This window comes from Microtus oregoni, unplaced genomic scaffold (assembly GCF_018167655.1).
Source record: "Microtus oregoni isolate MIOR12 unplaced genomic scaffold, Mior012 000092F_000, whole genome shotgun sequence".
Lineage (NCBI taxonomy): Eukaryota > Metazoa > Chordata > Mammalia > Rodentia > Cricetidae > Microtus > Microtus oregoni.
Genome location: NW_024544601.1, coordinates 95,018 through 114,377, shown reverse-complemented (window position 1 = coordinate 114,377; position 19,360 = coordinate 95,018). Strand labels below are relative to the sequence as shown.

The window sequence follows — 19,360 nt, the reverse complement described above, 5'->3', positions numbered from 1 at the left end:
TAACCCAGTAGAGAGAAGGGAGCTTGACTTAGAGTGGGGCAAACAGTAGAGGGGGAGGGGACTGAGAGTGGGTAGGAACTAGGTATAGTCAGACCCTGCTTCAAAAAAAAAAAAAAAAAAACACCTTGCCTCTGGGTAGAGAGATGCATCAGCAGTTAAGAGAACCTGCTGCTCTTCTAGGGAGGCCAGGTTCGATTCCCAGTACTCGCGTAGCAACTCAGGCCTGTCGGTAACTCCCATTCTCCCATTCCAGGGGATCCAACGCCCTTTTCTGGTCTCTGTGAACAGGAAGCAGGCAGGTGGTGCAGACATACAATCGGGCAAAACACCCATATCCCTTATAGAGAAATCTTAGCTCAGAAACAGATCCACAATAAATGAGAATGGTCATATTCTCTAACTCAGACATTGGAATGCTTCCCACCCTGGTCCCAGACTCCAAGATCAAAGCTTTCTCACGTGGTCATGCTAGTCTCCGGACGGACACTCGGGATGGGTGGCTTTCTGTGAGCTGCTGGATTCGACACATCTGGAAGCTGGCCGAGAAGGAGCATTAGAGGCAGCCTGACGAGCAAAGAAGGCCCTCATCTCAAGAGGAAGCCTTTATATTTGTGCTGTTACTTTCAAGGCCTTCGGGGTTGGTTTAGCTTTTGCAGTGCCTGGAATGGAACCCAGGGACTCTTCAGAAGCACACTGTCCCCCCACTGAGCTACACCCTGAGTTTTAAATTAGAGTCTTGATGCTTTGCACCTCCTGCCTCTGTCCCCACCCAATGTCCTCAGCCAGCACCTCCCATTCCTGCCCCTTGATCTCCAGGCACAGAGCCAGCCCCAGCCCCAACCTACCTGCCAGGTAGCACTGTCTGCTCTCCAGTCAGGATGTCAGGTCCAACGTCCGAGACTCAGGTGAGTGTGGGGGCCCTGGAGGCTTTGGGCATGGGTGTTGGCGAGGCTTGGGGTACCCAACCTGGGTCTGCTGACTTGCTTCTCTTCTCAGGAACACTTTTGTGGTCTTCCCATCCTTTCACCAGCTTCCCTGGGCCTCCTCTCTCAAAGATCATCAGAGGGCAGCAGAGGCCCAGCTTAGGCCCATGGAGTCCAGTCATGTGTGGCATACTTGAGCGAGCCTAGGCTGAGGGCTGGCTGCTCTCTAGGGGTTGTTCAACTGGGGGTCAGTTCAGTCTCAGACTTGTGGAGATAGCCCAAGCTGTCCTCCAGGGAATGCTCTGGGGCTGTCCTGATAGAGCAAGAGAAGGCCCCGGAAACCTTGACCTTGAAGCCTGTCAGAAGTTCCTGAGAGCCAGAAGGAAACCTTGAAGAGGACAGACCAAAGGAGGGAAGGTGTGGTGTTCAGGGAATTGACTACTAAGTCGGCCACCACCACCACAGTTGCTACTGAAGCGGTGCTGAGTGGGAGCCAGGCATAGACTGGAAAAGAAGAAACTAAAAGTCAGTTACCAAAGCGCCCAAGTCAAGAAGCTGGGAAACACAGCTTTTCTTAAACCATAAAAAACACAGGAGGAGGGAAAAAGATAAGAGCAGAGCTAGGGAAAGAGAAAGCAAACATTCAATAAAGATCGGCAATGTCCAAGGCTGGTTCTTCAAACAGATTCAGAAAATACTAGTAATTTCTGTTTACACCCTAGAAATTAGAAGAAAAACATAAATTAGTGATATCAGGAACAAAACAGGGCGCTCATACAAATTCTACAGACATTTTAAAAGGGTGAATAAGAGCCGGGCCGTGGTGGCGCACGCCTTTAATCCCAGCACTCGGGAGGCAGAGGCAGGCGGATCTCTGTGAGTTCGAGACCAGCCTGGTCTACAAGAGCTAGTTCCAGGACAGGCTCCAAAACCACAGAGAAACCCTGTCTCGAAAAACCAAAAAAAATAATAATAATAATAAAAGGGTGAATAAGACATTTTGGATTTTTTTTTTTAAAAAATCACGTGTATGTTAGTACATACCCACGGAGGCCAGAAGAGGGCACCAAATCCCCTGACTTGGGGTTCCAAGCATTTGTGAGCTCTTTGGGAGAGCAGTAAGCGCTCAAGCCAAGTCACTGCTCAGATCCCAAGTAGGATTGAAAAAAATAAAACAAAATATACGGCTTTCTCTTCAGTGGGGCCTAAGTGGCAGCAATTTACTTCTTTGGTTAGTTGGTTGGTTTTGAGTTTTGTTTTTTTTGGGGGGGGCGGGGGGAGGGTCCAGACAGGGTTTCTCTGTGTAGTAGCTCTGGCTGTCCTGGAACTCGCTCTGTAGACCAGGCTGGCCTCTAACTCACAGAGATCCTCCTGCCTCTGCCTCCCAAGTGCTGGGATTAAAGGCATGCGCCACCACCCAGCTGGTTTGGGTTTTTGAGACAGTTTCAGAACTGACTCTGTAAACACACACATTCCCAGAAACTTTTCTTTAAAAAAAATAATAATAACTTGTTTTTGTGTATGCATGTTTTGCTTGTATGTATTCATGTGTACTATGTGTGTGAGTGACTGGGGAGGCCAGAAAGGGTGTTAGAGCCCTTGCTACTAAGTTACAGACAGTAGCTACTAAGTTAGTGCCACCCTGTGGGAGCTGGAAACCAACCAGGTCCAGTAAATACCCTTAACTTTGCTGGGCCATTTCTCTAGCCCCCTCTTTCTGTGATTTTGTTTCATTTTTGAGACGTGGTCTCTGGGCAGTCCCTAGTTGACCTTTAATCTGTGACTTCAGCCTCAGCTTCCCAAGGGCTGAGGTTACAGGTGTATAGCAGCACCCTGGGCTTCAGACACCTTTAGTTCATCTCAGACACTCCTTTTTGTGGGGGCCAAAAGAAGACATCAGAGTCCCTGGAACCACAGACACAGCTGCCAGCCACCATGTGGGTGCTGGGAATCGAACCCAAGTCCTTCGCAAGAGCAGCCAGTGTTCTTAACCACTGAATCATCTCTGCAATCCTACCCACCCCAGGTTCCTCCTTGCCATGCCCCCAACAATTAGAGCTGCAGTTCAGGAAGGGAGGAAGCGAGGGGAAATTGGCTACTGGAGGCTTTGATGGCCTGGTCTGAATCTTGTAACATCTTCAAAAAGAAATTCCAACTTGGGGAAAACAAGGGCATGTTTGTGTCAATTTCAACTTCCCTAGTCTTCACCTTTGCCCTTCTAGTAGGAAACAAAGAAGAAAACAGGGAAGCGGTGACATGTGGCGTCTTGTATGACTCCATACAGGAGCAATGGACTTTACAGAGATTTTCTGCAGGAGTTTTCTCTTGAAATGCGGGCGGGCGAGAGGGATCACAGTGTTTGGGGAGGTGATGGGAAACGAGTAGAAGAAAACAAGAACTGTCTCGTGGCATTTTGGCTTTATCTGAGTTTGGGTGGGTTTTTTATTTGTTTTTGGTTTTTTTTTTTACATTTTAGTTACAGAGGAACAGCAGCCAGACCCCTTCCCCGGGTCTTATCCATAGACTTGACCATGTTGTGATGACCGTAAGGAGCATTGAAGACACTATCACGTTCTATTCCAAGATCCTGGGCATGGAGGTCACTACCTTCAAGGTAATTGTGTCCCCATATTTAAAACTTCAAGTCTGTTAAAATGTGTGTATGTGTGTGTATGCACCCGTGCATATGCAGGTGAAGTGTGTGTGTGTGTGTGTGTCCGTCCTGTGCAGGTACAGGTTAGGCCGGAGGTCTAACTTAGCTAGACCAGATGGCTACCAACCCCAGGGAGACTGCTGTTTCGGCCTCCTGAGATAATGGGTGTGTACTGCCCCCCCTGGCTTTTTTTTAAAACATAGATGCTGAGGATCCAAACTCGGGTGCTAAGGCTTGTGTAGCAAGCATTTTGCTGAGTCATCTCCCTAGCTTCCTCCATTAAAATTGTTAACATTTTTTTATAATTAATTTTGTGCACATTGTTGTGATGGTGTCAGACCACCAGGAACTGAGATACAGACGGTTGTGAGGGGCCATGTGGGTGCTAGGAATGTTTCCTCTGGACTGGCAGCCAGTGCTCTTAACCGCTGAGCCATTTCTCCAGCCCCAAAATTTGCTAACATTTTACGGCAGGCGATGAAGCTCAGTTAGTAGAACACCTTATACACACAAAAGCCTTGGGTCAGTCCCCAGTACCACATAAACCAAGTATGGTTCTGCACATAGTAATCCTAGCTGGAGAGACTGAAGAGGTGGATGCAGGAGAATGAAATCTAAGATCATCCTTGGCTACTAAGCAAGTGTGGGACCAGCCTAGGATACATGAAATGCTGTCTTTTTTTTTTTTTTTTTTTGAGACACAGTTTCTCCAGGTAGCCCTGGCTGTCCTGGTGAGATACTATCTTAAAATAACTGATAATACTTTAAACGTAGCTTACGGCTGAGGGTACAGCTCTGTGATCATTTGCCTAGCATGCATTAAACCCAGATAGCAATCCTAAGCCCTGCCAAAGAAATTTTTTTAAAGATAAAACATAGCTTAAGTCCAAACCCCTAAACACAGGGAAAAATGAGAACTATGAGAGAAAAGGTAAGAGATTGCAAACTACGAGCAGGGAGATATTTGGAAAGAGGGTAAAGAAATGGAAGGGGGAAACTTTGAAAGACATAAAGCAAGAGGCTTTGTTAGTTCGAGGTCCCTGGTCTCAAAAAAAAAAAGTGCAAAAGAACTTTGCAACCTTTATATACAAAGAGTTAACTGTGTGCCCAGCCCAGGGACACTCAGATATGCGCTGTGGGAATTACAGAACATCCCTCTGAAAAAGTCCATCTTAAGACTTTGCCAAGAGATTAAAAAGTAGTTCATCTACAAAAGAAAAAGAAACATGCAAATGTCAGAATTCTTGAGTCACACCAGAGGCCAGAAAACAATAGGACTATACTCTTAAGACTCTGGGAAAAGCACTCCCACCCCGCCTCCCGTTCTGCCTCAGCATCTCTCCATGTGGTCCCTACTCCCAGAACAAAAGCTGTTCCCAGCCTTAATCAGAGAAGCCTCTCCCTACAAAGAAAGGCGATGAATACAGACACTCAGGCTGCCTAAGATGCAGAGAATAGCAAGGGTTTTGGACCCAGCCCTACACAAGATATTCCAGCCACCCCATCTCAGGCTCAGGAACATTGTGAAAAAGGGGATAGCAAATATGTAAGAGCCAGGAGATAGGGTGAAGGGCTATGGAATTCCATTCTATAGACTCTATACAATTAGTGCAATTATTAACTCACAACTGTAGTTACCTGGGCCCATACAAGACTGACCCTATCAACAGGAAGTAGAGGAAGGGGGAGGGATTCGTGGGGCCCTACCTGCTACCTCTGAACTATTGGCTACTGATAGACTCTGGGGGGAAGGGACCATTGTCTTTAATTGTGTACCCACTGCTGAGCCCACCAGGCTCCAAATGGATAGCTCTAAAGCCATGATTATAGAGACACCCTGGTTAATCTCAGTGGGGCGCTAAACAAAGCGGTCATGAAAGTGCAGGAGCGATTTGTAAAGAGGAGGAGGGACTGAAGGGGTGGCAGGGAGGTAGGGGGGAGAGTGGTTGGTATGCATTGTGAAATGGAAATTGTCTAAACACAAATGTAATTAATTGAAAAATGATTCTGGGGGGAAAAATGCAACCTGAAAGTCTGTGTCCAGCTGAACGGCAAATCAAAGGTCAGTGTAGAACAAAGCATTGTTAGCACAAAGACCTGAGGGGCTGGAGGTGCAGCTCAGTTAACAGAGGACTTACCCAGCATGCAAGAGTCTAGGTGTCACTCCCAGCACTGCAATACACAAAGAAAATGAGTCATTAAGGGCTGACAAGATGGCTCAGTGGATAAAAATATCTGTTGCCAAGTCTGAGGTCCTGAGTTAGGTTTCTGGAACTCACATGTCTGCATGGAGAAAGGAGAAAACCAATTCTGAAGAACTGACTTTTGACCTCCACATACATGCCCCCCCACTCTCTCTCTCTCTCTCTCTCACACACACACACACACACACAGAGAGAGAGAGAGAGAGAGAGAGAGAGAGAGAGAGAGAGAGAGAGAGAGAGAGAGAGAGAAACATACACATACAATCTAGCTATCCATCATTTTTACAGTAAAAGCAGTGGGGAGCAATGGAGAAAGATACCGGATGTCTTCCTCTGCCCCCTACCTTCCCAAAGATAAATTCAGCTAGCTCGGAAAAATAAATACATGGAAGTTGAGATGGAGTTGGTTCTCAAGAAGAAAACCCCATATATCTGGAAAAAAGTCAAGTAAGCTTGGATTAAGGAAAAGAGTTCCAGGGAAGAGATGTAAGGGAAAGGAGGTTTCCACAGATTTAACACTATCTTGAGAATATGGAACAACTTCAAAATTATAAAGGCAGAGAAAGAAAGAAAAACCTTATGAAGATGTCCTGCAACAGACGAAGAGATATGTCTGCTATGCCCAGATCAGGGGTTACAGCGTTAACGAGAAATAAGGCCTTGAGCAGGTTCTCACTGGTGTAGTCTATCGTCTATTGTCACTCCTGATAGTGTACATGCCCTGTTCTGTTGTTTGTTTTTGCTTTTTTTTTTTTTTTTTTTTTTGAGACAGGGCTTCTCTGTGTAGCCCTGGCTATTTTATAAGTCGCTTTGTAGACCAGGCTGGCCTCGAACTCACAGAGAGTGCTGGGATTAAAGGTGTGTGCCACCACTGCCCAGCTTTGTTGTTTTGTTTTAAATCAAATATTTTTTACACTACTTCTTGTAGGGACAGGAGAGAGAGGGGGGCAGAGAGAGAGATGGGGGAGGAGAGAGAGAGAGAGAGAGAGAGAGAGAGAGAGAGAGAGAGAGAGAGAGTGAGTGTCAAGCTATAAGAAGCCTGGAAAATCTTAGGTATATCACTAAGTGAAAAGAAGCCAATCTAAAAAAGGTGAGTATTGCAGCATTCAATATAATGTTCAAGCAAAGACAAAACGATGAAGACAAAATGACAGGTGGGTGCCGGGCATTAAAGGGTGAGAGGGCTGAACAGAGCATGAGGAATTTTAGGACCTTGACACTGTCCAAGCCCACAGAGTGATAGGAGTGCCCTGGGAAAGGAACAGTGGGTTGATTGATGATCTGTCGAATGGAGTTACAGGAATGGCAACGCTTGTGTCCCACTGCTGGGATGCTGACAGCGGTGCAATAGTACCCCAGTCCCAGGGATGAAGAAAGAGCATGAAATCGTCCAAGAAATAGCAAGTGCTGAACTTTGTGGAAATCTAGGCGTGTGGGAAATCTTTGTGCCTTCTTCACAGTTTTGCTGTGAACGTTAAACTTCTCTAAAAATTAGTATAAAAACTTAAAAAGGTCATGAAGTGGCAGATTGTAAATTTCCTAAAAATTTAAAAAGTTTATTTTATGTGCATTGGTGTGAGAGTGTTGGATCCTCAGACCATAAAAAATTTAAATCTTTTTTTTTTTTTTTTTTTTTTTTTTTTGATTTTCGAGACAGGGTTTCTCTGTAGCTTTTTGGTTCCTGTCCTGGAACTAGCTCTTGTAGACCAGGCTGGCCTCGAACTCACAAAGATCCGCCTGCCTCTGCCTCCTGAGTGCTGGGATTAAAGGCGTGCGCCACCACCGCCCGGCAACATAAAAAATTTAAATCGAAAGGGGACACCATGCAGAAAAGAGTATTATGCCAAAGCAGGTTGGATGTTCTTCAGGTCCTAAAAAAAGAACATGGAGTAAAAAATTGAAAACAAACAAAAAACTACAGCATAATGCCACTTAAAATGCCAATAGCAACAACAGATCTTTTACAACCAAGAAGATGCACGCAAAACACATTATGGTTTGGGGCATACACTATTAAAGTCTGTTTTATTGCATAAAGAGCAAATAGAGGCAGCTTATTTGAATAAAGACCCAACCAATGATTCAATGAGAAAAAATATCATGGTATCTAAGGTGGGGATAGGAATAGAGAGGATAGAAAAAAGGAGAAAAATGCATCAATAAAACAAGATTGGCTTTGCATGGATCAGTGATAAATATAATGCCTCCATTGCCCATACTTAGACATGCTGAAGTGAACTGTCAGAGCATCTAAGGTCGAGAAAAACTTGTAAGCTTTCAGGATGAAAGGTGGCTGGCTGTATTACCAACTGAAGAGTACAAACCAAGGGACTGGGGAAGACAGCTCAGCAGCTAAGAGCACTTGCCGAATAGCCATGAGGACTGAGTTCAAATCCCCAGCACATGCGTCAAAAGTCCAGCATGTGTGGACATGTTTATAATCCCAGGGCTGTGAAGCATGTGTGTGGAGTCAGGAGAAATGCTGGGGCTTGCTGAGTGCCAGACTAGCTTGAAGTTCAGAGGCTGCCTTCAGGAAATAAGTAGAGTGTGATAGCACAGACCAGCTGACCACCTTTGGCCCCTGTACACGTTTACACATACACCACACACATACACACTCACATGTGAATGCACACACACACATCTTTGGCCCCTGTACATACATGTATATACATATACCACACACACACACACACACACACACACACTAAAACTGTAACATATAAAATAAAAAGGATGAAGACAATTAACATCATTTTCATTTATTTAGTATTTATTTGGAGGTAGAGGGAGATTGAGACCTGATTTCTTCTTCTTCTTTTTTTTTTTTTTTTTTTTGATTTTTCGAGACAGGGTTTCTCCATAGTTTTTGGTTCTTGTCCTGGAACTAGCTCTTGTAGACCAGGCCGGCCTCAAATTCACAGAGATCCTCCTGCCTCTGCCTCCCCGAGTGCTGGGATTAAAGGCGTGCTCCACCACTGCCTGGTGAGACCTGATTTCACTATGTAGCTCTGGCTGTCCTGGAACTTACTCTGTTCACAGAGATCTACCTGCCTCTGCCTTCCAAGAGCTGGTATTAAAGGTGTGCCACCCCACACCTGGTTAAAAAAAAAGAGTTCTTGGAAAAGAAGACACTTCTGCACTGCTGGTAGGAATGCAAGCTGGTAGAACCCCTTTGGATGTCAGTGTGGCAATTTCTCAGAAAATTAGGAAACAACCTTCCTCAAGATCCAGCAATACCACTGTTGGGTATATATCCAAAGAATGCTCAATTGTGCCACAAGGACATGTGCTCAACTATGTTCATAGCAGTTCTGTTTGCCATAACCAGAGCCTGGAAACAACCTAAATGTCCCTTGATTGAAGAATGGATAAAAAAAATGTGGTACATTTACATAATGGAGTACCACACATCAGAAAAAAATAACGACATCTTGAATTTTGCAGGAAAATGGATGGAGCTAGAAAACATTATTTTGAGTGAGGTAACCCAGACTCAGAAAGACAATTATCACATGTACTCACTCATAGGTGGTTTTTAAACATAAAGCAAAGAAAACCAGCCTACAAATCACAATTCCAGAGAACTTAGACAACAGTGCAGACACTAAGAGAGACTTACATAGATCTAATCTACATGGGAAGTAGAAAGTAGAAAAAGACAAGATCTCCTGAGTAAATTGGGAGCATGGGGACCTTGGGAGAGGGTTGAAGGGGAGGGGAGCAGAGAAAGATGTAGTGCTCAATAAATATCAATAAAAAATACCAAAAAAGTTCTTGTTTATGAGTGTTTTGCACATTGTGTGCACTGCCCACAGAGGTCAGAAACAGTCGTTGGATCCCCTATAACTGGAGTTATAGATGGTTGTGAGCCACCATGTGGAAGCTGGGAACTGAACCCAGGTCCTCTGCTAGAGTAGCAAGTACTGTTAGCCAGTGAGTATCTCTGCAGTCCCCAATATCAGCAACACCAGATCTAGGGAAGATAATCAGCAATGCATTTATCTTTCTTTCTTTTTAGTCTTTTAAAACAGAATTTCTCTGTGTAACATCTCTGGCTGTCCTGGAACTCACTCTGTAGACCAGGCTGGCTTTGAACTAACTCACAGAGATCTGCCTGCCTCTGCCTCCTGAGTGCTGGGATTAAAGGCGGTCTTAACAGTCTAGAAAATGGAATCTGGGGTATCATGCCTGCTAGGTGAGTGCTGCATCACAGGGAACCCCCCAGTCTGGGAGCAGATATGTAAAAGGCTTTGAGCAAACAGCTTTTACAGAACTGTACACTGGGCCAAACTGTCCTTTGCTGTAGGAGTGCAATGGAGTCTCAATTGCGGGGATGAAGAAAGAGATCATGAAATCATAACAGAAATGGCAAGTGCTAAGGGGTATAAAGAAGGAAGAGACAGGAGATGACAAGGTGACAGTGGTTATTTATAAAAAGTAAGCATTATTCCCTAGCATCTGAAAAAATATATACGGAATCAGCTATTTATTTTTGGTTTTTTGAGACAGGGTTTCTCTGTGAAGCCCTGGCTGTCCTGGAACTCACTCTGTAGACCAGGCTGGCCTTGAACTCACAGAGATCCGCCTGTTTCTGCCTCCCGAGTGTTGCAGTTGAAGGGGTGCGCCACCACCGCCTGGCTGGAATCAGTTGTTTAAACCAAAGCCAGCAGAGGAACTAAAATTACGATAGATGATTACTGGGGGAAGTAATACTATTGAGCTAAACTTTCCTTGGCAGTGAGAGGACAAAATACACAAAGGTGATAAATCAAGAAACAGGTAGTGGCTACAGTGATGGCTCAGCAATTAAGAGCACTGCTGCTCTTGCAGAGGATCTGGGCTCAGTTTTTAGCACCCACATGGCAGCTCACAATCATAAATAACTCCATTTCCAGGGAACCCAACATCTTCTGATCTCCATGGGTACGAAGCATGCATGTGGTACGCATATATACATGTAGACAAAACACCTACACATATAAAAAATATATCTTTAAAAAAAGAATATGCATCAATTATGGACTGTTTGGAGGGGCAAAGGAGAGAACTACCATGGACTAAATGAGACAGTTGTCTTTTTCTCTCAATTGAACAAGCAGTCAGATGAAAGTGTCATTAGGAGGAAATGAATAGGCACAAAGCACTGGCTCAGTGGGCAGGGAGATTCCTAGAAACCCCACCAGCAACCACTCCCTGCTGAGCACATCTCAGAAGGTCTCCCTCACACAATGGCCTCTTAGCCAGGAATGCGGGGAACAGAAGTGAGGTTTGTTTGCTTGGTTCCTTTTGATTTTGTTTTGTTTTTGAGCAAGGGAGCACAAGGTTAAATCAGACTTTATCCTCCTGACTAGAGGTCCTAAATGCTGGGATTATAAGTATGTCACCACTCCTGACTTAAGATGGACTTGTTTTTAGAAAGCTTGGGAACAAACCAATGACCGTACAGAAATTTGAGTTGTTCTTATAAGGAAAAATAATAAAAGGGTGGGGAAGATATGCAGTAGATTGAAGCAGGATTACTTTGTTTCAGGCTAATCTAGACAACATAATAAGATCCCAAAGAAAGGAAAGAGATACAAAGACAGAGAGACAGGAAGGGAGGAAGGGAGGAAGGGAGGGAGGGGGAGAGAGAGAGAGAGAGAGAGAGAGAGAGAGAGAGAGAGAGAGAGAGAGGAGGGAGAGGGAGGGAGGAGGAAGAAACCCTAGGTAGACAAAATGCTATCTCTGCCATGGATTTTTTTTTCCCAAGACACAGTTTATCTGTAACCCTGGCTGTCCTGGAACTCACTCTGTAGACCTAGCTGGCCTTGAACTCACAGAGATTCGCCTGTCTCTGCCTCCCTGAGTGCTGTGATTAAAGGCCACCACTGCCCAGCCCATGCGTGGGTTTTAAACACTTGGCGAAATGGACATTCTAACAAGAAACACACAAGGCTGCCCACCCATGGAGCACTCACTAAGAGCAGATGCCTGAAACAAACGCGGTGAGGCACACTTGCAAGACCAACATCAGGAGCATAAGGCAGGAAAATAATGAATTTTGAGAGTGTGAGGCCAGGCTACATAGTAAGATGCTGTCTCAGGAAAAGAAAAAGAATAAGAAAAAGAAAAAGAAGTTGGGAGTTCTGGTATAGCAGTTAAGAGAGCTTGCTATTCCTCTAGTGGACCCAGATTCCAGCTACAGCTCTCACACTGGGAACACACACCTGCCTGTCACTCCAGTTCCAGGAGGTACTTGACATCTTCTGGCCTTTGTGAGTGCTGCACACACGTGTACACACATACACTTAGACATATGCACACATTCAACAAATAAATAAATCTTAAAAACAAAAAAAAACATAAAAAGAAAAGCTGGCCATAATGGTGATGTAAGCACATGGAGTTGGGGGCAAGAGGATCAGGAGTGGCCAGGCAGTGGTGGCACATACCTTTAATCCCAGTACTTGGGAGGCAGAGGCTGGTGGATCTCTGAGAGGCCAGCCTGGTCTACAGAGTGAGTTTCAAGATAGCTAGGGCTACACAGAAAAACCCTGTATCGAAAAGCTAAAAAGAAAAAAAAAAAAAGGAGGATAAGGAGTTTAAAGCCAGCCCTTGATTCATAGTGGGTTCAAGACCAGCCTGGACCACAGGAGATTTTTGTCCCTGAAGAAAATGGTGGTGAACGTGGTGTGTGGTAAGGAGGTTAAATGTAAGGCACTCACCAGCAAGCCTGACTACTTGAACTAGTTTGATCCTTGGAACCAGCATTGTGGAAGGAGAGAATGGGTCCTAAAAGTTGCCCTCTGGCTTCAGCACACAGCATCCACCTCCACACAAATAAGTGTGCAAACTTATTTGTTGACAACTGGGCACTGTTGTCAACAAGTACACTTTGAGACTTCTGTGTAGTCCTAGATGACCTGGGACTTGCTCTGTAGACCAGGCTGGCTCGCAATTCATAGAGATCTGCCAGTTTCTGCCTTCAAAGTGCTGGGATTAAAGGTATGTCCCACTGTGAGTTCGAGACCAGCCTGGTCTACAAGAGCTAGTTCCAGGACAGGCTCCAAAACCACAGAGAAACCCTGTCTCAAAAAACCAAAATAATAATAATAATAATAATAATAATAATAAAGGTATGTCCCACCACACCTAGCCAAAAAAAAAAATTTAAGAAAAATTTAAACACTGTTGGGCTGGAGAGATGGCTTGGAGATTAAAAGCACTGGCTGCTCAATCTCAAAGATTGGATGGTTCAGGTCCTAGGACTCAAATAACAAGCCAGGCATTTCACAAATACCTTGAACTCCAGCCCTGAGGAATCAGAACCTTCTTTTGGCCTCTGCGTGTGCACACAGGCATGCACAGACACTAATTTGCAGTATGCTAGATGGATCAAGGGTCATTGTGTAGCAGCCCTTTCTCCTTATTTTTTGCAGTAAGTTCAAACTCATCTTGGCAGCTCAGTTCTACACTGTTTTCTCGCTCCTAAACAGGGAGACCGGAAGGCATTGTGTTTTGGAGATCAAAAATTTAACTTACATGAGGTGGGAAAGGAATTTGAACCCAAAGCAGCTCACCCAATTCCGGGCTCCCTGGATCTTTGTCTGATCACAGAAGCACCTTTGGAGGAGGTGATCCGACGCCTCAAGGTAAGTGCAATGCCATTCGCATAAACCAAGTCCAACCTTAACAAAAAGAGGAACAGGAGGGGATTTGGGATGGGGGGGAATCGGGGACTGGGAGGGGAGGATGGAGGTAGATACTGCCAAGACAAAATTGTGACCCAAAGAGATAAGTCTTTCTCAAACCTCAGACACAAGAGATCCCATCGCATCCATGTCCTGCCTGTGCAGTTATCTACTTGCTCCTTTGATTGATGTCAATGTCACAGAACCAAAATTAATTAGAAGGAGATACTACAACTCAATGAACATTCATACACTTAGAATAAGCATTCAGAACTGTGGAGCTTTATATTACATTTTACATACAGGTCAGTATTGAATATAGTTTATACACTTACCCACCAAACAAAATTCAATATAGAATTAGAAGCAGAAAAACAACTGGGTCTGGTTAATTTTGGTGTTTGAAGTTTTGTTTATTTGCAAGACTTTTTTTTCAGAGACAGGGTTTCTCTGTAGCTTTTTGGTTCCTGTCCTGGAACTAGCTCTTGTAGCCCAGGCTGGCCTCGAACTCATAGAGATCCACCTGTCTCTGCCTTTCGAGGATTAAGGGCGTGCACCAGCACTGCCTGGCTTGCAAGACTTTTAATATAGTAAATTATATAAAATTTAAAGAAGAATATGTGTAAATAATGTTCTGACATACTCAGTCTTTTGTCATGTCAAGTTTAAGTAAGAAAAGCTACATTAAAATTTGATCAGAGCCAGGTTATGGTGGCACACACCTTTAATCCCAGCACTTAGGAGGCCAAGGCAGGTGGATTTCTGTGAGTTCGAGGCCAGCCTGGCTTACAGAGCAACTTCCAGGACAGCCAGGGCTGTAACACAGAGAAACCCTGTCTCGAAAAACCAAACCAAACCAAACAAACAAACATTTTATCTTGTCATAAAGAGAAAGCAATTAAAACCAACAGTAACCGGTCTGGGAACATAGCTTGGTGGTAGAATGCTTGCTGGTCCCACAGGAAGCTGTGGGTTCAATTTCCAGCGCTGTTTAGAAAAAAAAAAAACCAATGAATACAGACTTTCATTCAGGTACTGCACTTAAATTCTTGCTTACTGATACTACTGTCACCCCCAATTTATGAATTGAGGAAATTGAGGTTCAAGGCAATTACATAGTCTGCCCAAGGCCATATATCTTGAGTAGAATGAGGGAGGGAAAATGCCAGTAGATGGGGTCAGAAACCAGGCATTCTGGACACTATTAGGAATTAAACTCTGGCTATGGTTGTAGCGTGTGTAAGTTCAACCCCTAGAGCGCTGGGGCAGGGAAGGAAGAAGACGGGATTCTTAAGGAATTCCTTAAGTTTTGGTCTCACGTATCTGTGACACATGACTTTGGTCTTTTCTGCACACTCTATTCAGGCTTTCGATATCCCCATTGAGGAGGGCCCAGTCCCCAGAACAGGAGCAAAAGGGCCAATTATGTCCATCTACTTCCGCGATCCTGACAGAAATCTCATTGAGGTGTCCAACTATGTCACCTCATGATTGACACCGACCTTCCTTCATTCTGTTCCACAAGATGTCATCTTATCCCTCATTTCCTGCAAATCCCAGAGACCTCCAAGAACTGAGAAGGTTGGCACATCACCGATCCTGCAAAGGAGACCTAAGACAGGTTTATGTCCAAACTTTTGTGTATAGAGCGCCTCCACCTAAAGCTACTCCAATAAATGATTACTCTCTCCACATAAGTGCGTCATTCTCGGTCCTGCATCTGGAGGCTTGTCTAGGGCATGAGTTCTCTGAGGTTTTTGGAGGGCTGGGCTAGAGTTTGGTGTCCTTCTGAGATTCAAGGCCCATGACAGATTTCTGCTTGTCAGTGATCCATCATCCCTCTCCCAGCTTTTTAATCCATCCCATTTCTCTAGCTGCTTCCTGGTGTTTCCTTCACCCCATGAGCCTCATTGAGCTTCAGGATCTCTACAGTTCCTATCAGGCTACCCAGAGTCACAGCAAACAATGCCACCTCCTTCTGGAGGGCTTTCTCTCTTTAGATCTTTTTGTTTGTTTGTTTGTTTTTGTTTTTTGAGACAGGGTTTCTCTGTGTAGCTTTGGTGCCTGTCCTGGAACTCACTCTTGTAGACCAGGCTGGCCTCGAACTCACAGAAATCCGCCTGCTTCTGCCTCCCAAGTGCTGGGAAAAAAAGGTGTGTTGCCACCACTGCCCAGATCTCTTCAAATCTTAATTGAAGTTCAGTTCCCAAAATAGAATAAAGTCAACTAGCCCCCTTCCTTCCCTCCTTCCCTTCCTCTCCCTCTCTCTTTCTTCCCACTCTTTCTTTATGTTTCCTTCTTTTTCTTCTAGACAGGGATATTTAAGTCAGATTGGCTTCAAACTCAAGGCAATCCTCCTGTCTTTGCCTCATTATGTGTGTGAGTCACAACCACAGCTGGCAAGTTTCTTCTGCTTCTGTCCCTTCCATCATTGCTATGCCATTCTCTCATTTGTTGACTGAAAAGCATTATCTTAAACACATATTGTGTGCTAGGCCCTGTTTCAGGCATTGGAGAGGCAGTGTTGAACAACAGATAAGCTTATCTAGCCAGGCATGGTGGTACTGTTCTAAGCCAAGCACTTGGAAGGTAGAAGTAGGAACATAATATGTTCTAAGCCAGTCTGATCTACATAGCAAGTTCCAGGCCAGCTAGGGCTACATAATGAGATCTTGCCTCAAAACAAAACAAAATCTTATTTTTATATATGGAGCTGGTACTCAAGTAAATGCTAGAGAATGAATAAGATTAGAACAGGGGCAAGTAATAAAGCTGCTTCCACTGAGTTTGGCATAACCATCGCCATTATAAAGCAGAAAAGTTATGGTAAACTACAGGAGATCTTGCCCAATGAAGTAAACAGAATTATACAACAAATAACTAGTCTTGCTGGGTGGTGGTGGTGCATGCCTTTAATCTCAGCACTCAGGAGGAAGAGGCAGGTGGATCTCTGTGAGTTCGAGGCCAGCCTGGTCTACAGAGCTAGTTCCAGGACAGCCAGGACTGTTTCACAGAGAAACCCTGTCTCAAAAAACAAAACAAAAAAACCCAACAAAACAAAACCACTAGATCTGCAGTAATATTCCCTCTTGGGGGAGAGATGGGGGAGAGGAAGGGCTAGAGTTGTTCGTAAGACCCTTCCCTGGGACTCCAGTTTCTGCTCTCTCCCTCCTGCCCCAGCTACAAGTACTCCCAGAAATGCTGATGCACTGAGAGGTGAAAATTGATGGCGCAGTGGGACATTTTAGTGGTGTAGTTGTTCCTAAGTCATCCGCACTCTTAGAAGGACTTGCTAAAACCTATTTAGTCACCAAGCTGGACTTGACGATCTGTCTTTGATCTGTCAGCTCCTTCCCTATTTGGGGTAAAAAGGCATTTCTTTCACATCTATCCAGAAATGTCACAAAATGTGACCAAACAGAACAGGAACATTGACTGAAGCAGAAATGAGCGGAGAGTCCACAAAGAGTCTTGGATGACCATCTTCCTCCCTGGCCAATGTGGCCTATCACATAAATGCGATGATGACCTGGATTCAGCTGGTGAATAAAGAACATACTGCAGCCCCTGAGAACAACACAGACGGGCCAGGAGTGTGAGAAAGCTGTGGTGGAAGCTGCATAATTCCCACTATAGGTGGCAAGACATGCAACTGAGGCTGAGCTGTCTTCCTGAAGGAAACGGGCCTCAAGAAAGGGATATGTGGATGCCATCCTGCACGTTAGTCTCTAATTGGGGAGAAAAGGTGGAAATAATAATGAAATAGGGGTGTTATCTTGCAATTTCTTTTTTCTGTTTTGTTTTGTTTTCTTTTTCGAGACAAGGTTTCTCTGTAGCTTTGGAGCCTGTCCTGGAACTAGCTCTTGTAGACCAGGCTGGCCACAAACTCACAGAGATCCGCCTGCCTCTGCCTCCCGAGTGCTGGGATTAGAGGAGTGCACCACCACTGCCCAGCAATTTTGAAATTCCGCCCCCCCTTTTTAAAAAGATGTTATTTATTTATTATGTATACAGTACTCTGCCTGCATGTATGCCTGCAGACCTGGAGAGGGTACCAGATCTCGTTACAAATGGCTGTGAGCCACCATGTGGTTGCTGGGAACTGAACTCAGGACCTCTGGAAGAGCAACCAGTGCTCTTAACCTCTGTGCCATCCCTCCAGCCCTCTTGCAATTTTCTTACAGCTGGCAAGGTGTTAGGCAAGAGTGTGAAGTAGAGGGGCTGGAGAGATGGCTCAGTGGTTAAGAGCACTGACTGCTCTTCCAGAGGACCCGGGTTCAATTCCCAGCACCCACATGGCAGCTCACAACTGTCTGAAGATCAGTTCCAGGGGATCTGACACTTCACACCAATGCACATAAAATAAAGTTAAATAAACCATAAAAATATTTAAATAAAAAAAAAGAGTGTGAAGTAGAATATGCATCGAAAATCCCCTCCTGGGCTGGAAAAATGGCTCAGGAGGTACAAGCACTCACCACACAAGTCTACCAACCTAAGGCCAGAGCCTCAGGACACATGTAAAAGTAGGGCACTGTAGAAAATCTGTTTGGAATCCCTGTGTGTCCCTACGTGGGGGGGGGGGGGGGGGGGGAGAACGGGACAGAGAAATCTCCAGACCTTCAACTTCACCTGGCCAATAATGGTGAAGACATGCCATCTCAAATAAGGTAGGAAAGTGAGGACCAACGCCCGAAGGTTGTTCTTCTGACCTTCATACATGCAGTGACATGCATACCCCCCCATGAACAATCACTAACACGCATTAACATGCGCTCACACATATACACACATGCACACACACGGGGGTTAAAAAACACTTGCCATTCAAGTTTGACTACCTAATTTCCATCTACAGAATTCACAGTGGAACCAGAGAACTGACTCCCAAAAGTTGTTATACACACACACACACACATACACACAAATTTAAAAAAAAAATCTTGAAACTCATGAGGGCCTGGGCTGTGTAGAGGAAAAAAGTGAGGTTCAAGTAATAAAAGATACCCTTCAGGTCTGACCTTCAAGAAAGAAGAAGGGAAATTCCTGATTCAGTGTGCACACGGAGGCCTTAGGAAAGATTTTTGTTTTGTTGCTCTGGCTGGCTCTGGCAACCAGTTCCTGACTGGCTCACTTGAGTCATTAGGGCCATTTGCTAATTACTTGCTGGAGTTCCCATGAACATTAGGGACTGGAAGACAATGAGGATAGACATTACTGAAAGGACTGGGAATAAAAGAAGTGGGGTTTGATGCCCAGTTCGCTGACAGATAAGAAGTCATTTCTTTGGGGACCTTGGGAAAGAATGGGTGTTAACAGCTTTGCTGAGCCTCGGGGCTTCCAATCTTTGTGAGGTAGCAGAGGCTGGTAGGTGAGAATCATTTAGACTAGCATGCAAATTGGGATCAGAAAGTGCTGAAGCAATTGGGGGGGGGGATGCGGAGAAGAAAGCAGACAAGAGGGCCTGTCTGGGTCTGTCTGGCAAGATCTGTGTTGAGCTGGAGTTCTGAGGGGGAAAAATCTGATCAAACGCCAGGGCTGTGTTTGTGAATCTCTCTAAGGCTCTGAAAGGGAAGAGCAGCTCATCAAAGCAGTGAACAGTAGTAGGGGTACAGGTGATCCCCACTGTATCCTTTCCAGTGGAGAAAGGACAGAGCATGTGCTATCAAACTCGCGGATCACAACTTATGCCCTAAATCAGGTCTTGCTACCTGTCCTCAATAAGTCAATTAGAAGAGCCAAATTAAAGTGATTTGAAGGCAGATAAAAAGATTTATTCAATGTGGAAAGAGGGATAAAGAGAACCAGGAACCCCCACATCTATCTTTGGGGTCCTTTTCCCAGCATGAGATTTCAGAAAAATTCTCCTTTCTCTTTCTCTTCTCTCTCTCTTTCTCTCTCTCCTCT

General features: G+C 44.8%; 1 protein-coding gene across 1 annotated transcript; it reads left to right on the top strand.

Annotated features, from left to right (window-relative positions):
* The first annotated feature begins 823 nt into the window (after positions 1–823).
* LOC121442579 (glyoxalase domain-containing protein 5-like) lies at positions 824–15,141 on the top strand. The gene is made up of 4 exons (XM_041644163.1): positions 824–905; positions 3,400–3,537; positions 13,259–13,414; positions 14,819–15,141. Exons 1-4 carry the CDS (start codon positions 879–881, stop codon positions 14,942–14,944), a joined length of 447 nt encoding a protein of 148 aa, XP_041500097.1. The 5' UTR covers positions 824–878; the 3' UTR covers positions 14,945–15,141.
* The last annotated feature ends 4,219 nt before the right edge of the window (positions 15,142–19,360 follow it).

Coding starts and splice junctions, on each gene's coding strand:
- LOC121442579 (XM_041644163.1), top strand. CDS start 879: ATGTCAGGTCCAACGTCCGAGACTCAG. Junction 906..3,399: donor GTCCAACGTCCGAGACTCAG/GTGAGTGTGGGG, acceptor TTTACATTTTAG/TTACAGAGGAACAGCAGCCA. Junction 3,538..13,258: donor TGGAGGTCACTACCTTCAAG/GTAATTGTGTCC, acceptor GCTCCTAAACAG/GGAGACCGGAAGGCATTGTG.